The sequence below is a fragment of the Labrus mixtus genome, chromosome 7 (genome assembly GCF_963584025.1).
Source record: "Labrus mixtus chromosome 7, fLabMix1.1, whole genome shotgun sequence".
In the NCBI taxonomy this organism is placed as follows: domain Eukaryota; kingdom Metazoa; phylum Chordata; class Actinopteri; order Labriformes; family Labridae; genus Labrus; species Labrus mixtus.
The window spans coordinates 5,056,200-5,074,273 of record NC_083618.1 but is presented as its reverse complement, the minus strand read 5'-3'; the positions used below and the strand labels follow the sequence as shown (position 1 = coordinate 5,074,273).

Genomic DNA, 18,074 nt, shown 5'->3' with positions numbered 1-18,074 from the left:
AAAAAAGACAATTAAGGTTTATGAAGGTTAACAGATGTAAATATAAAATTTAATCACTAACCAAGACTTAGAATAGTTTCTGATTCTTTTATGATTCTCACAAATATATCAGAAGTTTTTCTAAACCTCTTCTATTCTGTTGCTACGTCCTGACATTTGTAAGAACTGAATTATTTAAGTTATTTTCAATATCATACATACAGAAATAAACTACGACTGTCGCTTCAAAATGCGTCATAAAAACGCGACAAGTGTAGCTCTAGTCCGGAAGTGCCTTCTTTTTTTAAATAACTAGTTAGTCAGCTAGTGTAAATTAAAGGTTGTATCGACATTATGCTGAACGACAGTGAGTTTACTACGTTGCGGAATAGATTTCAAAAAGATGCCGAGTTTCTCATGCAAACAACGACAGCGGGTGACGAAGATGAAAAGAGTAAGCTGATGGCTGACGTGATTAGCACAGTTTAATCATTATTCTGACAGGCTGTAGTTAACTATTTAAACACTGCTTTTATGTTTTTCTCAAACTAGTTTTCTAATGTATCCACAATGTCGCCTCGAAACCTTTGTCCTGATATGTTCAAAGACAATATCAGAGTAACTAGAAGCGTGGTCAATGGAAACTGTAGCAGACAACAAAGAATATCTGCATTTGGACATTAATCTTACTTCATTCATAAACTCTGCAACACATTCACCCACTAAATAAGATTAATCACAGATTTCAAATCTTTCAGAACAAATGTCAAGTGCTGGATAAAATCTAACAAGAGCTGTAGCCTACTCATTGTTTAGGATTTTGTGTTTAAAATGTCTAAATTATATTTGCTTACAGAATTTTTTTATTGTTATAGTTGATGTATTTTCTTGTATACTCTTATATATGGTGTTGTGTGGTTTAATGTTACTGAATGTTGTATATTTTCTACACTGTTTAGTGTTAACTTAAAGACTCATGTAGGGACAAGAGTTGGAAACTAGCACTAGACTCTGTGCTGGACATCAGTTCAGTGTTTTGTATTGAAACTGTTAAATTGTACCATTCCTCTAAAATACAAATGAATTTCATTTAAATGTGTAGCTTCCCATTTGAAACTGACATCCATACAATTGCTTGTGACATATTAGAGTCAAACATTAGGTTACTAAGCAAACAGTATTGTCAGACAAGTCACTAACTTTTAGTTATATGTTTAAAGGCCTATTGTTCTACTTTCAGAGCAGATTTTCAGACCAAAACAAACTTGCACACGCATCCTTCATCCCTCAGCCTCCCAGTCTCCACACCCCCCATTTCGCCCCTCCCGTCCTGTCTCTCTTGCAGAGTTCTGTAAGGCATAGACGGCAGAAGACAAGTGTTAAAAATTGTATGAAAATCAGATTGAAATTACACGTAATGATATGCATCTCAAAGTTAATTTGATTGTTGTACATTTGTCTTTTACAACGCCTCTAGAAACAACTTCCCAGAGTGGGCGGGGCTGTCTCTCTTCTCTCACATGGTGGCAGGGCTAACTGTTGGAGAGGGAGGGGTTCCCTCGAGAAAAGAAAACGCATATGAAACATGTTTGTGCCTCCGAGTGAAACATAAAAAAGCTGGAGGAAGCGCCTGTCCATGTTAACACAGAGCTGAGATCAACATATCCAGAGGAAGTTTGACTTAACTCTCTCAAGGACGTGATTACTCCCCAATTTATTTACACAGGGTATATTTGAATTTTGCTGTCATTATATTCAGAATATCTCATATTATGCTTTAACGGCCAGTTTGTAGTTTACTACAATTCCAGATAGTCTTTAAAAAAACCTGGTATTTTCTTTAAAAACTGGTACAATAGCATGAAGATGCATTCTATTTAATGCAAGCAGCTTGCACAGTGGACAATTGTACAACTTTGAGGCCTTCACTGGCAGATCACCAGCAATTCTTGATTGTTTTGACTGTGAGCAAATGCTGTGTCAGCTCAGCAACATAATACGGGGAAACTCTACTCCTACTGTGTGCCCAACCAAAGAGTCGTCTCTTATAGTGTAAACTGAGAAAAAGTCCAACGGTTTAACACTTTCTTTTGTTTTAATTCTTGTGTTTCATTTCAGTTTATGTACCATCTTACAGGAGATCTCGGCATATTGTATCTTGTATCCAAAATGCACCGCTTGGCACCACTTTGACTACAGATGTAGGCCAAATACTTGTTTGGGGCATGGAGTTCATTGTGAACTCTTCACAGAGTAGACCAGCATCCTGAAGCACTTCAGCAGCCAACAACAGGCTCTGATACATTTAATCATCCTTTAATACAGAGATTAATAGTTCTCTATCAAGTAAGATAACCTCAAGGTAAACTATCACTTTCACCCAAAAGCTGCTGTAACCTGGAAGGAAGGGATTTGGAACTTTTTTTCCTTCAGGTAACCATGCAGGGTGTCAGTATTAACTGGTGGGACTACTTAGTAAGATGACCTAATATAAAGTTGATGGTAAAATACTGATGGAGTGTTGTCAAACTTTATGGGTAAATGTAAATTGCTGATTAATAATTTACATTATTAAATGTCATTAACATTTAATGTTATGAATTATTTCTTAATGATCCAGAAAAGTGGCTGTGGCTCAGTGGTGAAGTTGGTTGTCTCACAAACAGAAGGTTTGGGGTTCGATCCCTAGCTCCTGCAGCCACGTCCCATGTGTGCCTGGGCAAGACACTTAACCCTAAGTATCTCTGGCTGCTTTGTGTAAATGTGTATTAATGGTGTATTATTGGTTAATACTGATGGATACTTAACATAACAGCCTCAGCCATCAGTGTGTGAATGGATGTAAATGTGTAAGTATGACCTGCAGTGTAAAAAGCGCTTTGAGTAGTCAGAAGACGAGAAAGGTGCTATACAAGCTGCAGTCCTTTTACCATTGACTTGGATATCTCTCAACGTCCTTGTTGAATGAAGCCTGATCTAAGAGTAAGCACATTTTTGAAACAGATCTGTATTCACTCTATTTGTTTTTCTATTACGTTCAGGTCAGGAGGAAAAGGATGCTAAACCTCTCCCTCGCATTAACAGACACTCCATTTTCTGGATAGTTGCATCTATTGGTGTGACCTACTATGTGGACTTTCTGCATAACATCATGGAAAACGATGACATCAAAAGGTGATGAAGTTAAGAGGGAGACACCAAACTTTCCATCACGACCTTTTTCATTCATTCTCTATTCTCTTCATTGCAAAAACACAAAAGTAAAAAAAAAAAAAAAACACGTATCAGGTTTGTCGTGCATTGGTAAAACATCAGAAAAGCATGAGGTGGTCTGACTTGTTTTGTATTATTTTATGGAGTTAATGTGAATTACCTAAACATACTGTAAGATTTGGGTGGGAGAGTATGTGTGGTGAAAGTAACGACATAAGCAGAGGTGATGAAAACATGTGCATAGAAAAGTGGTGTGATAAAATGAAAATGAAGTAATAAATTTGATTAAAATAGTTAGTGAAACTAGAGCCATATTATTAGCTATGTACTAATTAAATCATCTCCATCATTTATCATTCACAATACAAACATCTTCATTTATCATCTAACCTCAAAGATAATCACTTCTGGGAAAGAATTTATCATTCACAACCTCCAGCTAAAATGTATGATGAAAACAAGAAATGTTGTTACTTCCTCCTTAAAAAGAAAAAACTGGCCCTTTCATCAAACAACTCGACTCTCGACCTTTTACTGTCTGCACGGAGAGGAAGAGGAGGCAAGCTACGGAGTGTTTTTAAAGATTTTTGGTTACTATTTCATCACTCAATTCACTTCTGGAAGTTTTTGAGGCAAGTACTTGTTGAAGATTATCGGTATTTTAGTTTACATCTTTTAAAGAAAAGTAACGTTGAATTGTAAAGCTGTTCCATTATTTTCTGAGATGAAAAGCTACACAAACAGTAGGCTGACCAGTCACACCTTCTGCCCCCCGCATTGACCCCCAACAGGCCCCGGGCTGAGCTTGTGAAGGTCCTCAACTTCTTCAAAAACAATGGAACACCTTTTCAATTTGATGTACATTTTCTCGAAGCTGTAAATATTAATAATCTCAAACAAAACTATATTGCCTGAAAACTTCCAGAAGTGAAAAATTTTGAAAAAGATTCACTTTAGCTGGAACTTGTGAATAATACATGGTTTTGCAGTAGTGATTATCTCATCACTTGATAATTTATCACACTATTTTTAAATTCACACATATTGTCACTACTTAACTCTAAATTCACATGCATATTTACTGCTTAATATTTCAATAACATTAACATTTATTTCTTCAGTTTTTATCGTCAAATGGTGTAACTACCCCCCCCCCCCCCCCCCGAGATCCCTTTCCTGAAATCCTACATGAAAAAATCACATCACTTTATAACTTATCACACGCATTTTTATCCCTCAATTATTTAAATTCACATGTTTTTATCATTTCATGTTTTTTGCTTTTGTACTTTTCGGAAAGTTAAGTCACCAGCACCTAATTCCACCTAAAGTTCAAATCTGCCTTCATGTAGTAAATCTTTCTCTTACCCCCTGTTGTCCCAGCTGGTGGTTCAATGTAGGTCTGATACTTCTTGGGGTCTGCCTGTCTCTGGCCATGTTTTGCATCGTGTACCTGGAGTGGTTCAAAGGCATCCAGCACTACGACCAAGAGTACCCCGCCATTCCTCCCATCACCACAGCAGCCTTTATCGCAGCATCGTGCAGGTAAAACAGAAACACGTCTTAAAATACAAATATAATATAACAATATTAAAACCTTCATGTGTAACATTTTGCACCACTGGTGTACTTCACCTCTCTAAATGCCCATCAATGTATTTATTTCAAATTGTTGGGGCACATGAAGAAAGATGTGATGATATGAGCTCATTAAACATATGGTGATCAATTAGAAACAACAAATTGGAATACAGAAACCTCAATGGTGCAATTTATGTTGATGGTTAAAACATCTGGACTATATTTACTTTATAATGAGGTCTAACAGCCTATCACACGGCTGAGATCAAAATGACAACAACCAGTAAATTTGCTTTTTTCCCCGTGCATTTCAAAGTACATATCTATTTCCTGCTGTTCGATGTAGGAGCTTCCTGTTTCTTTATCTCCTTTGGAAAATAGGTAAGAAGAGAGTAGAATGAAGGGGTACAAACTTGTGGTTGGATTTAAACTTGGACCATCAGCTCAAGCTGAGGAAATTGTTGACTAAAGACATAATATAACATCTATTATGTTAAAGTGGTCTGGATATCTCTAAAGTGAGGGAGTGCAGAATAAGAAATAAGCCATGGGTTAGTGCCATCCAAAATAAAGACTGCAACAAATGTATTTATCCCATTAAAAGGTTTTATCCCAGGGATTCAATTGATCCTATCTCACTTGTAAGAAGTGTGTCCCGAGTCAACCGAACCATTAAAATCCAGGCAGAGGACAGGGTCTCTTCAGAAACAGTCACCATCAGCTGCCCCAGTCATCACTTATATCTGTCATTTCATTTTTATTTATTTTTTTAAGAAAAAGCTTCTGGCTCTTTCTTTAAGCATCTATTTATGTAGATAAGAGAATCTGCACAAAATTGCGGAGCACTTTATTTATCTCATGCAGACATTGAGTTTTTAAAGTGGTTTTTGATTTGAAATATTTATAACACTGATGTTCACTAAGCAACGTTCTCTACCTGAAGAAACTCAGACATGTTATACTTGTCGTCATTTAGGTAAGAGTGATCTTTGACTTGGTTTGGGACCTTTAACTTCTCATATGATAAGTATTAACTTTTTATCATTAAATAGTTGTCTGTATTTGACTTTGGGCTGACTAAGCAATAATCAGGACAGGACAAAACACACATTAACACTGACACCCCCCCCCCCCCCCCCCCCCCCCCCCCCCCAGCAGCTCAGCAGCTACATTAATTGAATGGCCACTCACATTTCTTTGTCTTGTGATTGGCTAATCCACCTTGTTTATATGATGAATTATCTTCACCATGAAACTTGGTAATTGAGTCAATGAGTAATGAAAAATGGGAAGCAGTCCAATGTTAGACCAGATCTGTTTGATGCAGCCTGAAGAAGTTATTGGTTCTCACTTCTTATCTGCATTTTGTCCTTAGCAGTTCTGGAGTAAATAATCTATATCTAAAAATACACTTGCATTGAAAATCATCCCATATTATTTTTGAATGGACAGGTATGAATTAAAACAACACATATATCATGAAGTTGATGTTGTTTCCTTGCAGCTTGAACATGGCACTGTGGCCAGTTTGGTCCTTCTTCACTCCACTCATCCTCTTCACACAGTTCATGGGTGTGGTAATGTTCATCTCTTTGCTTGGATGAATTGGACAGGTGAGGATAATACTTATAATACTTCTTTACATGTTGGCCTCTTTCTCTGACATCGCACACTCACAGAGTGAGATTCTTAACGCTGTTATCATGTTAAACTGCTGAAATTTCTAATTGCATTAAACACAGGGAGTCAAACAATGCATCACTACCTGATTGATTAGCCACTGATAAGGGGAGTGTATACATCAAGAGGTTAAAAAGAACAGATATGAAGGTTACCCATCAGCTAATGTTAGCATTCAGCCTCTTTAAGGAAAAATGCTATTTGATTGTGTTACCTGATAACAAAGGAAATGTCATAACTTTCAACTCTAAGTTTATGTTAGCAAGAGCAAAGAGGTGATTAAATTATAATGATACAATAATGATAATTGGGTTCTTGTGTTGCCTGGGTTCTTATGATGGTTCTTGTGATGGTCGGGTTATACATGTCTGTTGGATATCTTGCAATATGGGTTATTTTCTGTTGAACTGTATTTAATTATTTTTAGTATTTTGCATTTGTTATGTTCTTGCTGTTGTTTGTGTTCTTCTGTGTTTGGTTTAGTTTGCTTTGTTCTTGTTTTTGCTGTTTGTCGAAGCACTTTGTAAACCTGTGTTTTTAAAGGTGCTATATAAATAAATTTACTATTACTATTATTATACCAGTACATATCCCTGTGGACTTTCTCGATCCACTGTTTCTGCAGTTCAACTAAAAAGCTGTAACAACTTGTCAGCTTCTCTACAATTATTCTGCTTTAAATCTGGTACATATACGGCATTCTGTGCATCAATACAAGAGCATTTGAGCTTCCTGCCCTGAACATGACATCAAAGAAAAATGGCTGTCACGTGAATATAGTGAATTTGTTCACCTAACATTTATCATTGAATGAATAAGACTGTTTTCAGCATTAAACTAAGAGTACTTTAGAGGTGAAACTCTGTCATTCAACTTTTCTTACACTATCAATGCTTTATACTTGAAACATGTTAACGTACTCCATCCAGTGAACCATCATGTTTAATTTACAAAACACACATCTAGCAGCACCGGCACTGAATAAATGAAGATGGGAGACAAACGCATAATCAAAGTTATCTATGATCGTCTATACAGTCTAAGATTTATTTAATGTTGGTGTTTTTTGGGTTACAAACTTCTTTATATGGAAAATAATTCAAATATAAATGAGAAATAATAAAAATGTAGTCATGCAGAGACTTTAGGATGTTAACAAAGTAGACAAATGGATGCCCCCTCACTATATTCTGTGTTTCTTCTGAGATTTATCTTGCTGCTTTGCTAAAGTGCTCATGATGGATAGGCCGGATCTTTGTAACATAACAATGAGTAAGGTCTTTTACCTGCTTTTTGTAACATAACAAAGAGTAAGGTCTTTTTACCTGCTCTTTTGTAAAGTGTCTCGAGATAACACTTGTTATGAGTTGACGCTATACAAATAAAAATTGATTGATTGATTGATTGATTGACTCCCTGATTGGCTCTCCTCAAGCTGAAATCCTGATTTGGTCAATAGCGTTGTCTCAAATTTGATTTTTGTAACTATCTAATCTTCCTCCTGGTTCATTTCCTTTGTCTCCTCTCTGTCTCTCACAGATTGTGTGCATTCGACAGACCTACACTTGCAGCAGACTGATGAGAGATGTCTGCTGAAACAACACAACTCTTATTGATGCTTTTGTCTCAGGCAGTCAGCATTGTTGGATCAACAGAGTGTCGATGTTTTTATGACACTGACCACCTCTCTTTATGACTTGTCATCATTGTGTTTTCTTTAAGAAGCAAAGGACAACAGTGTCAAGAAACAGGACACTCTGTGTTGGGAGGTCTGCAAAGAGAACTTGTGAGTTTTGAGTGTAACAAGTTAATGTTTTGATTTTTTTCCTACAAGGACAAAAGTTAAAACAGATTTTCCTTTCTGAAAGGTGTTACTTATACCATAAACATTGGCTTTGTTCTATTTAAATGATTCAATAGATCTTTCAGAACATCTCAGAAGATGTGACAGCGAGCACACAGAATACCTGGGATCTGAAACTACAGCAGCTTAACACATTCAGCTGTAATTCATTTAAACTTACATCCTCATTGTTCCTCATGTGAAATGTTAAAAACATCCTCTGGTACAAAGGAAAAGGGTGAAAACCCAACTGTCTTCATTAATAACCATGTTAATAAAAAATATTTTAAATTATTCTTTTTAACAAGAGGTTTGTTGTGAAGAATAAACCGATTTCTTCCCATTTCTGTTCATGTTTTTTTTTTCTATAATAAACTTTTTTTTTATTATTTTTCACTGAATTGAGGCCCTTTGCTGATGAATCACAACTATAAACCAATCCACAACATTTAAATAACTTAGTACCATATGCAATGTTAGATCTGAACATGCTGCTGGGAAACCTCCTTTATGCAGAGACTTTGCAGTTCAAATCATTTGTGACCAAGATGAAACATTTGTTAGCATTTCATTAAAAAAAGTTTTAAAATCTGAATTAAATGTAGTGCTTTTTATACAAGTAGCCCTGCAATAAATTGTATTTTGTGAATCATACAATGCTCAGTTTTTGACAGCTAAAAAAATAAACACATACCATAAATAACCCAGGATCTAAACCAACCGACTTTGCAAAAAGCAGCAAATACATACAATCTGTCTTATAAAAAATCAACTTTTGTACTTGTTTATTTTGCAGTGCAACAGTTGACTGACATATGTGTTCAGATAACTTCGGCAATAAGCCTAGACAATATGGCAACATTTGACGTTCAATATTTTACCTAATGCTTTTTGGACCCAACTCTCTGGCTGTAATGGCGAGTTTCTCTTTAAAACACATGTCTTGTTTTTAATAAGTCTGCATAGAAAACGGTACAGACAAATCATCAATATAAACAGTAAACTTCTTGCATTCGAACCTGTGTGACTTATTTATTAGTGTGTTGATAAAGATATAAAGACATGGTGTAGTATTTCCATTGTCATATGTAGTCTATAGTTTAGCAGTTTCTTCTAGTTAATGTCCTTCAATGAACGGAGTGTATGTTATTAAACTTTAAGTAATGGTGAGTCTGTGTTAAGTTTTAAATGATTCGAGATGAAATAACTTTGAGCCTACTGAATCGTTGTGTTCTCTTATCTGTTATGATGCTTCAAATTCTGAGAGACAGCTAAAATGAAAGTTTGTTTTTCTTATTCATTATGGTAAAGAAATACGCTACTGTACGTCCATTCGAAGTGCAAATGACCTACATCGTTTAGCTCTTTAAACATAACTTTGACGAAATAGACCAAACTTTCTAATTTATTTTTTACAGCGAATCACACAGGTATGGATTTGTCCTTAAACTCCACCCGAACTCAGGATGTTTTCCTTTCAGTCTGATGTCTAGATCGAATCATGTCCAGATCAATCGCCCATTAGTTTCCGGATTATCAATCGATCTGACTCTTTATCTTTATCCGACTGACTCACGTGGATGGTAAAGTCGATACTCAGCGGATGGTTTTATTTAAATGTGTTGTTACTTGATCATGTGTCCTGTCCTCGTGACCCCGTTTCCCCAAATCACGTCTTGGAACAAAAATCTTTTTTTTAACCAGGTAATTAACCCATTGAGATCAAGATCTCTTTCACAAGGGTGACCTGAGCATGAGGGCAGCAGCACACATCATAATAAACATTACCAAGAAACAGTTTACAATCATAAATAGCCGTATTTAAGAACAACAACTATTAAAATGTGCAAATTCTTATTTATAACTTAAAATATCGTTTCAATGGGTAAGACTGAGCAAAGAGAAAATGGATAGAGTTTTCTCCAGTTTTATCTTGAACATGTTGGAGATTTATGGGAAACAGCATTCATTTAAAGTAATGAGGGTAATACACGTTGAAAAATAGTTTTCATTCTCAGATTTATTTTTAAAATGCGTGCTTGCTTGTCAACATATTGTCACAACTTCCTGTTCAGTAAAAAAAAAAAGTGTTTTTCGAACCTAAGTGTCTTGACTGAGGGACTGACAAGACTCTAAACACAGAATAGGATCTAATAGACACTCTGCCTTCGTTTCAATTTAACTCATTAACACATTTTGATTAAAATTAAAAAGCAGCAATCTCGACGTGTTTTTTTTAATATACATTAACGATTAAAGTGACCTGAATTACTTCTAAAGTCACACCTCTATCACCTCTCAATCAGTGTAAACTGTCCTTCCATTGTTATGCTGATTGTGCGCCCGCCTCAACTAGCCTATTTATATTGAACCAGAGGCTACATGATCATATCCAAAACAACCCTCAGTGCGGATGGTCTCTCAGCGCCCTTCCTCTTGACATCCATTCACAAAAAAGCTATTGTGAATTTGAGCACAGAAATCTGATTCTTCTGGACTTTATTTTTTTCCAACTTGAAAACTAAGTTCGTATCATCAGGTGGACATAAAGGCTCGCGGAGGTGGCACTGGACAGGACAGGTGACCTGCCTTCAGCCTTTAACAATCACAGGTTTTTGAAAAGCCATCTCCCTTTTCATGACATCTGGGCCTGCATGCTTCACATCCGAAAGGCACCCCGAGAGGATTTCAGCAGACTTGGAAAGACTACCTGGCAGCTGCTCTGAGGAGGTGGATTTGGTGTTTTTTTTCTGTTATTGTGGATAATTCCGTGCTCAGAGTCTTTGCTTCCTTAGAAGGTGAATGGTTGGCACGCAGGCCCAGTGATTTCTCTGAAATATATGTTTCTTGAGGACGGGGGTTTGGGATCACCGAAGACTGAAACGCTATCTTAGATTTTTTTCAGTGACTCAGCAAGCCAGTAATACGACCAGATATTTCAGTTTCAGAGTTACCAGATGACAATGGCACCTACCAAGTCCATCCTCAGCGAGGCTGGACATTGAAACTCTGCGTGTCCACTGAGCCGGACCTAGAAGATTGAATGAGCATGTTTGGCACGGTACCCCTGAGCCTGAATCGCCACCTTGTAGCCACAGGTTACGCACCTGGCCTCCTTCAAATGCACTTATAGCGCGTCGGTTTGACTTTATTCTCCTCTCGGCACAGCTGATTTTTCTACATGTCTCCCACCATGGTGGAACACAACGGCCTGGATATCATGTGCCTGAACAAGTACTGCCACAGTTCCTCCTCTTCTTCCAGCTCCGAGCAAGACAAGAAGATTTTCTCGAAGCTACGACTCAGTTTGTCAGGGGAATATCCGAGGAAGAACGCAGAGTTCCTAAGTGGCCAGTATGGCACCAATTTGCTGCTGATCGGGGTGGCGTTGATGCTGGCTATTGCGCATCATGGCCCCTCTGTCAAGGAAGAGCACTTTCTGTCCTTCGTCACCTGCCTAATCATCCTCCAGCTGTTCTGGATGTTGTGGTACATCCTGGTGCGGGACAGACAGAAGAACACGCGGACTGATAAAGATGTCCACGCAACAACATGTTGGATCAGAGGTGAGTTTGGACGATTACGCACAAGTTTAAAAGTTAAAAGTAAGTGAATTTGTAAGTCAATGTTTTTATTTTCCATATGCTTGGAGTACATAAGAGGTTTTTTTTTTGTCACCCAAAAACCATTTTGATAAGAACTAAACGTTTAAATGGAATGAGATTTAAAAAAAAAGACAGAAATTGAATTTGTTTTGAAATATATGATTTAAATCGTTTTTATTTCCTGTTATACGAGACAGTCCATCTTCATCTCTGTTTGTTTTTCTTTGTAGGTGGCTTGACTCTCCTTGCGCTCCTTTCCATCATTATGGACGCTTTCCGAATCGGGTATTTTGTCGGCTATCAGTCTTGTGTGTCGGCTGTGCTCGGGGTATATCCTGTCATTCATGCAACTCACACCATAGCTCAGGTAAATTTACAACCCCACTTTAATTTCAAAAAAGTTATTCTCTTTCAGCTGTGTTAGACACCGTGTCTTTTTATTTCCAGCCAAGACTTCGAATAATGTGCTCTTTGTTGCTGGGGCGAGTACAGAGTTGCTGGAACAATATAATCCTGTCATTGTGCATGTTTTTCAAGTGTAACTTCAGACATCAAGGGAACCCTTTCTGATAAAAAAAAAGATAAATACAAATTTTCTTTAAATGTTCTGTCTAAGTTTCACTCTCCGTTTTTGGTCTTTTTTTTTGTTTAGGTGCATTTTCTCTGGTTTCACATCAAGGATGTTATAAAGAGCTTTGAAACATTCGAGAGGTATGTGAAATATGTAATTCATGGTGCAATATCAGTCCTGTTACAGACCTATATATATAAAAAAACGTGTAACATGTCTGTCTTAAAAATTCTATATTCATGCTAATCACAACAAACTATTGTTATGCTGTAATATGCTTTTTCCTGAGTGGTCCTAAACCTTGTTGTCAACTGTTTGACTTCTTAGATTTGGTGTAATCCACGCAGTGTTTACCAACCTCCTCCTGTGGTGCAACGGCGTGATGTCAGAGGCTGAGCACTTCTTGAACAACCATAAGAGAAGACTGTCTGCCCTGGGCTACGGAAACCACACCATAGGTAAGGGCCAAGGGGTCGATTGCTGACTTGTACCTGGAAGAAAAGGACAATAGTCCACTTGAGAGCTCACTTCATTGGATGAAAGAAAAAGGAGGGGAGGGTCTTCTAGGGGAAGGGAGGTGAGCTCAACAGCCCAGTGGGTCTTGTTTGTGTCGAACGTCTCTCTATTAGGTTTCAGGAGATACACAGTGTAGTTACTTCTGAGGACTCCCTTCAGCAGCCCTTTCCCCACACTTCAGCCACCACCACCCTACTTGGCAACCCCCTGCTTGACCTCAGACGGCTTTGTCCCCAGGCCGCTTACTCCCAAGGGTGCTGCAATTACAGTAACTGATACAGCTAAGCCTGGGGTTGGGGGGTTCGGCTGCTCCTCCTCATATCCGGCTGACTATGAGGCTGGCTGCACCCTGACTGTTGTTCCCTTTTTTAATTAAAGGGTGCAGTACCATAGTGGTGGCCTTTGCAGGGTGAGGGTGGGTGGGTGGGGGGGGGGACCACACGGCAGGGTTTTGTTGCGATGATCTCTAGAGGGCAACAGTATTACTTTAGCGTCTGACAAGGAGCGAGTAAGAATGAAAGTTCATTGTCATCCACATGTTCAGCTAATAAGAAAAATACCAACCATATTCAAGAAAGAAAGTTATAGTTGGGTGCTGCCAAAGAATCCATAGCACGCTTTACGATCATCAGGTAAACCTGATTGAGACACTAATTATATTGGCTACGGCGATCAAAACGATAACAACAAAAACATTGTGATCTAAGGTTTTATAATAATTCTAAAAGCATGTAGTCAGTCAAGATGTCTCTCACAATGGCCACCCTGGGACCTTTGACCTTTTTTGCTTTGTATCATGTAATATTCTTTTAGTCCAACTTCTTCTATTGTGATGGAGTCTAAATGATGACCAGTGGTCTTTAAAACAATCTATAGAGTGGGTTAATGAACATGACCCTTCTGATAAACAGGATTATTGTGTGTTATTTTTTTGATCATCATCCTCTCTTTGCTCTTAAATATTTTAAATTAATTGATCATTTGACCTCTTCGGGCCTCTAAAATCACTCTTAAAGGGACTAGTGTCAACTCGTCAATATAAGAAGACAATGCTTAGTCTAAGGCCTAAACTGTCGGGGACAAACTTGAATGACATTCAATAGGTTTCTGATGCTCTGTGCTCTGAAGTTATTGAGTATAGCTGTATAAAAGTCAAGGCTTAAAGCAAGCACCTTGAGAGGACTTTACTTGCTTGCTTGTAATTGCCCCAAAGAATGACATTGTAGACATTACAGCTGTGTTGTGGCTTCTGGCTGTACCAATCTCTTGGAGCATATTCTAAACAATTTTGACTGGTCATCTACAAACCTAAAATACAAGTATACATAAATCCTTTAAGATACGATTTGATGTCAGTAAAATTTAGTGTTCAGTAGGAACATTTATGACTCAGAGCTTTCAACATGTCCCTGTTTTCCAGCTTAAAGTCTGTTAACAGAAATGACATACATGTGATATCAGGCGCTGACCTGCAATTTTTCTTTGTCCATTAATTGCTGTCTGCAATACCTTTGTGTAAAACTATTTGTACACAACTAAATACAAAAATGTTCTCCTAATGTTTTTCATAACACGATATAATATACTTGTGTTTATTTGAGTGATTTTGCCTAAGGTTTTTCGGTAATATGACAAACATTGTGGATTTTCTTAAAGATGGATTGTGTTATTGGGAACCCTGTCCTAAAAGATAAACCATCAACAAGATATCAGAGCATATTTCTCATGGACATCCACCTGTTTGATTTGTTTTGCAGTTCACTCAGAGCCCCACTGTAACTGCACCACCAGCACTTGCTCCATGTTCTCCAGCAGCCTTTACTTTCTCTATCCCTTCAACATCGAGTACCACATCTTCGTCTCCGCCATGCTCTTTGTCATGTGGAAGAACATTGGACGTACCATTGACATCTCTTCAAACCGGAAGCGGTTGGCTACCAAAACCAAGAGTCTGACCATAGGCCCCATTCTGGGTCTACTTGCACTGGCCAGCACTATCGGGATCCTGGTGGTCTACATCACCCATGTAGAGGAATCCCTCAAAACTCGCCAGTCGACCATTTCAATGTTCTACATTTACAGTATTGTCATGTTGGTGTTAATGTGCTCTGCTGGTGCTTCAGGTCTGCTCATATTCCGGGCAGACCATGTGCCACTGGACACAACCAAGAACCCATCCAGGCAGCTGGACACAGAGCTGCTCTTTGGGTCCTCTATCGGCTCTTGGCTCATGTCCTGGTGCAGTATAGTGGCTGTGTTAGGCACCAACAGCAGTCCTCCTTACCGCTGGACCAACCTGGTCTATTCTTTGCTTATTGTGCTGGAGAAGTACATCCAGAACCTCTTCATCATAGAGTCTCTGTATCGCAAGCAAGAGGATGGGGAGAGGGACGACCCTGAGCTACCTGCTGCTCCAGAAATCTTTTCGGTGACGTCCTCAATGGCTCCACCGTACAATGGCATCATCAACCGAGCTTATGAGACTCCAGACAGAGCCTGTGTCACAATCGAGAACGAGCAGGAGGAGATCGGACAGGGGTACAGATGTCCGCGGAAACCTTCTGAAGTGCCGCTACCTGTTGGAAACAAAGAGGAAGAGCCCCCAAATATAAAGAGGCAAATCCTGAAGAATATTGCAGTGTTCCTGCTGATGTGCAACATTTCGGTAAGCATTTGTTCTTGGTTTTGGTTTAGTTTAAAGTAGATTTCATAGGTTGTACGATTTCTAAATTATGGTTACCAACTATTTGAAACATTTATTCAGAAGCTGCATTCTTACTCACAATTGGAACCTAAAACAGATTTACTGGTCCATATTTCTGATGAACATCTGGTCAGTTGTGTTTACATTCAGACTACCTTCATAGTTTTAATATAGAATGATCTCCCTTCTATAGATTATCCCCTCACTTCAGTGGAGTTGTTACTGTCTTTCAGCTTATTAGTGTGGTTACAGTGGTTACAGTATCCGCAAATGTCTTCCCTCCTACCACTCTCATGGACCTTGTTAGAATACATTACTGACAGCTGTTTCAGGGAAAACTCCAAAAAATACATTTCACACCATCAAACATTCAGTCAGGTCCTGAACACCATAAGAATATATTAAAGCGGCAAATATTACCTTATAAAGTAGCCACAACAACTTCATAGGGGAATTAATTGGCAATTTTGTGTGTACAGCGGCTTGTTTCACTGCCCCCAAGTGGCCAAAAACAATGAACTCATTTATTTACTTTCTTTCTTTCAGCTGTGGATACTTCCTGCCTTTGGCTGCCGCCCCCAGTATGACAACGGGTTAGAACAGGAGACATTTGGCTTCAGCATATGGACCACAGTTCTCAATTTTGCCATTCCCTTGAACCTTTTTTACCGCATGCACTCAGTCGCCTCCCTCTTTGAGGTGTTCCGCCGGGTCTGACAGGATAACACATGACTGACGATGCCAGATAACATGCACAGGAACACTCGTCACCACCGGCTCCCAAGAGTGTCTCACAGCTCTGGTCAACCGTTCAGGAGGCAGTCTGGGTCACACTCTGACAGACTAGAAAGCAAGCCGTGGAGACAGACAAAACGTAGATCCCTCAGTGTGGGAATAGCAGAGGAAGACCAACCTATTAGCCAATATTCCTCGAAGAATGATCTTGAATAATGAGGACATATTAATGAAGGTGATTAAAATAATCTTTTGTTTCAACAACCTAAAGAGAACCCTTTGTACTCTTTGCCCTGTAGACACCTTTCAGTAGGATTTTTTCTCTCGGGTGCATCATGTAAAATGTATAGGCTGTATTGTACATAAAAGATGTGTACTGACTCATATGAGTTCCTGAAAAGGCATCATAGACTACACCTGAACAGAATACTATGAGCCACTGGAATACACCAGTCAGTCTCACACACCTGACAAGGTTATAGAACTGTGCTTTGCAGATAAATAGAGCTGAAAGATCCACAGTGAACCACTTGACCCTTACTTTATCTGCATGTGAAGCATTCAAATTGTACATGGATGTAGTTCTCATTTATGTCTCTTAGTATTTCAAGTATTTCATTGACTTGAGCAACAAAGATAGTGACAATATAAGCACTACAGTTGAATAATCCTTATGGGTTGGAATTAAGTTCTCATCCTGCCTGTGAGTCATTTAAAGTTCAGTAGTGCTCTATGGTATGAAGTTTATCTGTTCTGTGGTAAGTTAGGTTCAAAATTATGTTACTAGGCAGCGCTGTTTGCATTGTAATCCAGTCCTGTGATCTATGTACGTCATTCATTGAGAAGTGTGATTGGAGATCGTGAATTTCCAGCTTCATCCGTATTGCGGAAAAGAGGAAATCTTCCATAGGAATACACATGAAATGATCAGACCATTTTAAAATAAAACGTTTAAAACATGTTCGTGAAATGCTAATGTTGTTGTGGTGACAACCTGAACAACAACGACCAGCACTATTATACTTCTACCTGAAGGATCAGCAACAACAAAAAACAACCCAGTCTGTAAAATCACTTTCATTTTGATAAAACGCAGACATTTTCTTGTACTTGTACTGTACAACTTTATATCAAATCAATGTATAACTTCAGTTAGTCCAGCTAATTCTCAACCTGGTGCTCACTGTTTGTGTTATCACTATGTGTTCTCACAATGTGCCAATTTATGGTTAAATCTTATTTTCAAGGTACAAAATGCCATATTATATCATTTTTGTAAATACTGTCATGCTTTCAAAATTATTCAGATACTGTGATAACGATTTTGTGAAATTCTCATAAAATGGTGCTCATATGAAATTATGTGTATAATGGTGATGAATGTATATATCTATTGCCTGAAAGAAAATAAAAAAAACTTTTGGTAAAAACTTTTCCATTGTCACATCTCTTGTGTTGCATCTTTTTTTTTATTGTATCTACTTTTCTTGTGCTCTCGTTGAGGACATTTCTGCTGAACTTTTGGGCAGATATTGTAATAGAACTTTGTACCACAGGGTGGCGCTAAATATTTATACATTTTTTTAACTCATAACAGTCCAACAGCTCTAGTGTTGATAACAAGATCGGCCTGCGCCATCAAGTCCT

At 38.2% G+C, this 18,074-nt stretch overlaps 2 protein-coding genes across 2 annotated transcripts; both read left to right on the top strand.

The window, feature by feature from the left end:
- The first annotated feature begins 268 nt into the window (after positions 1-268).
- Positions 269-8,590, top strand: tmem128 (transmembrane protein 128). The gene is made up of 5 exons (XM_061042304.1): positions 269-433; positions 3,021-3,153; positions 4,576-4,737; positions 6,278-6,386; positions 7,993-8,590. The coding sequence occupies exons 1-4, from the start codon at positions 334-336 to the stop codon at positions 6,375-6,377; spliced, it is 495 nt and encodes a 164-aa protein (XP_060898287.1). The 5' UTR covers positions 269-333; the 3' UTR covers positions 6,378-6,386; positions 7,993-8,590.
- Positions 8,591-10,712: 2,122 nt separating this feature from the next.
- On the top strand, positions 10,713-17,830 carry otop1 (otopetrin 1). Its single transcript, XM_061041850.1, has 6 exons — positions 10,713-11,862; positions 12,132-12,268; positions 12,554-12,612; positions 12,800-12,930; positions 14,746-15,653; positions 16,239-17,830. The coding sequence occupies exons 1-6, from the start codon at positions 11,478-11,480 to the stop codon at positions 16,407-16,409; spliced, it is 1,791 nt and encodes a 596-aa protein (XP_060897833.1). The 5' UTR covers positions 10,713-11,477; the 3' UTR covers positions 16,410-17,830.
- Positions 17,831-18,074: the final 244 nt, after the last annotated feature.

Coding starts and splice junctions, on each gene's coding strand:
- otop1 (XM_061041850.1), top strand. CDS start 11,478: ATGTCTCCCACCATGGTGGAACACAACGGCCTGGATATCATGTGCCTG. Junction 11,863..12,131: donor AACAACATGTTGGATCAGAG/GTGAGTTTGGAC, acceptor TTTTCTTTGTAG/GTGGCTTGACTCTCCTTGCG. Junction 12,613..12,799: donor AGCTTTGAAACATTCGAGAG/GTATGTGAAATA, acceptor TTGACTTCTTAG/ATTTGGTGTAATCCACGCAG.
- tmem128 (XM_061042304.1), top strand. CDS start 334: ATGCTGAACGACAGTGAGTTTACTACGTTGCGGAATAGATTTCAAAAA. Junction 434..3,020: donor GGGTGACGAAGATGAAAAGA/GTAAGCTGATGG, acceptor TATTACGTTCAG/GTCAGGAGGAAAAGGATGCT. Junction 4,738..6,277: donor TTTATCGCAGCATCGTGCAG/GTAAAACAGAAA, acceptor GTTTCCTTGCAG/CTTGAACATGGCACTGTGGC.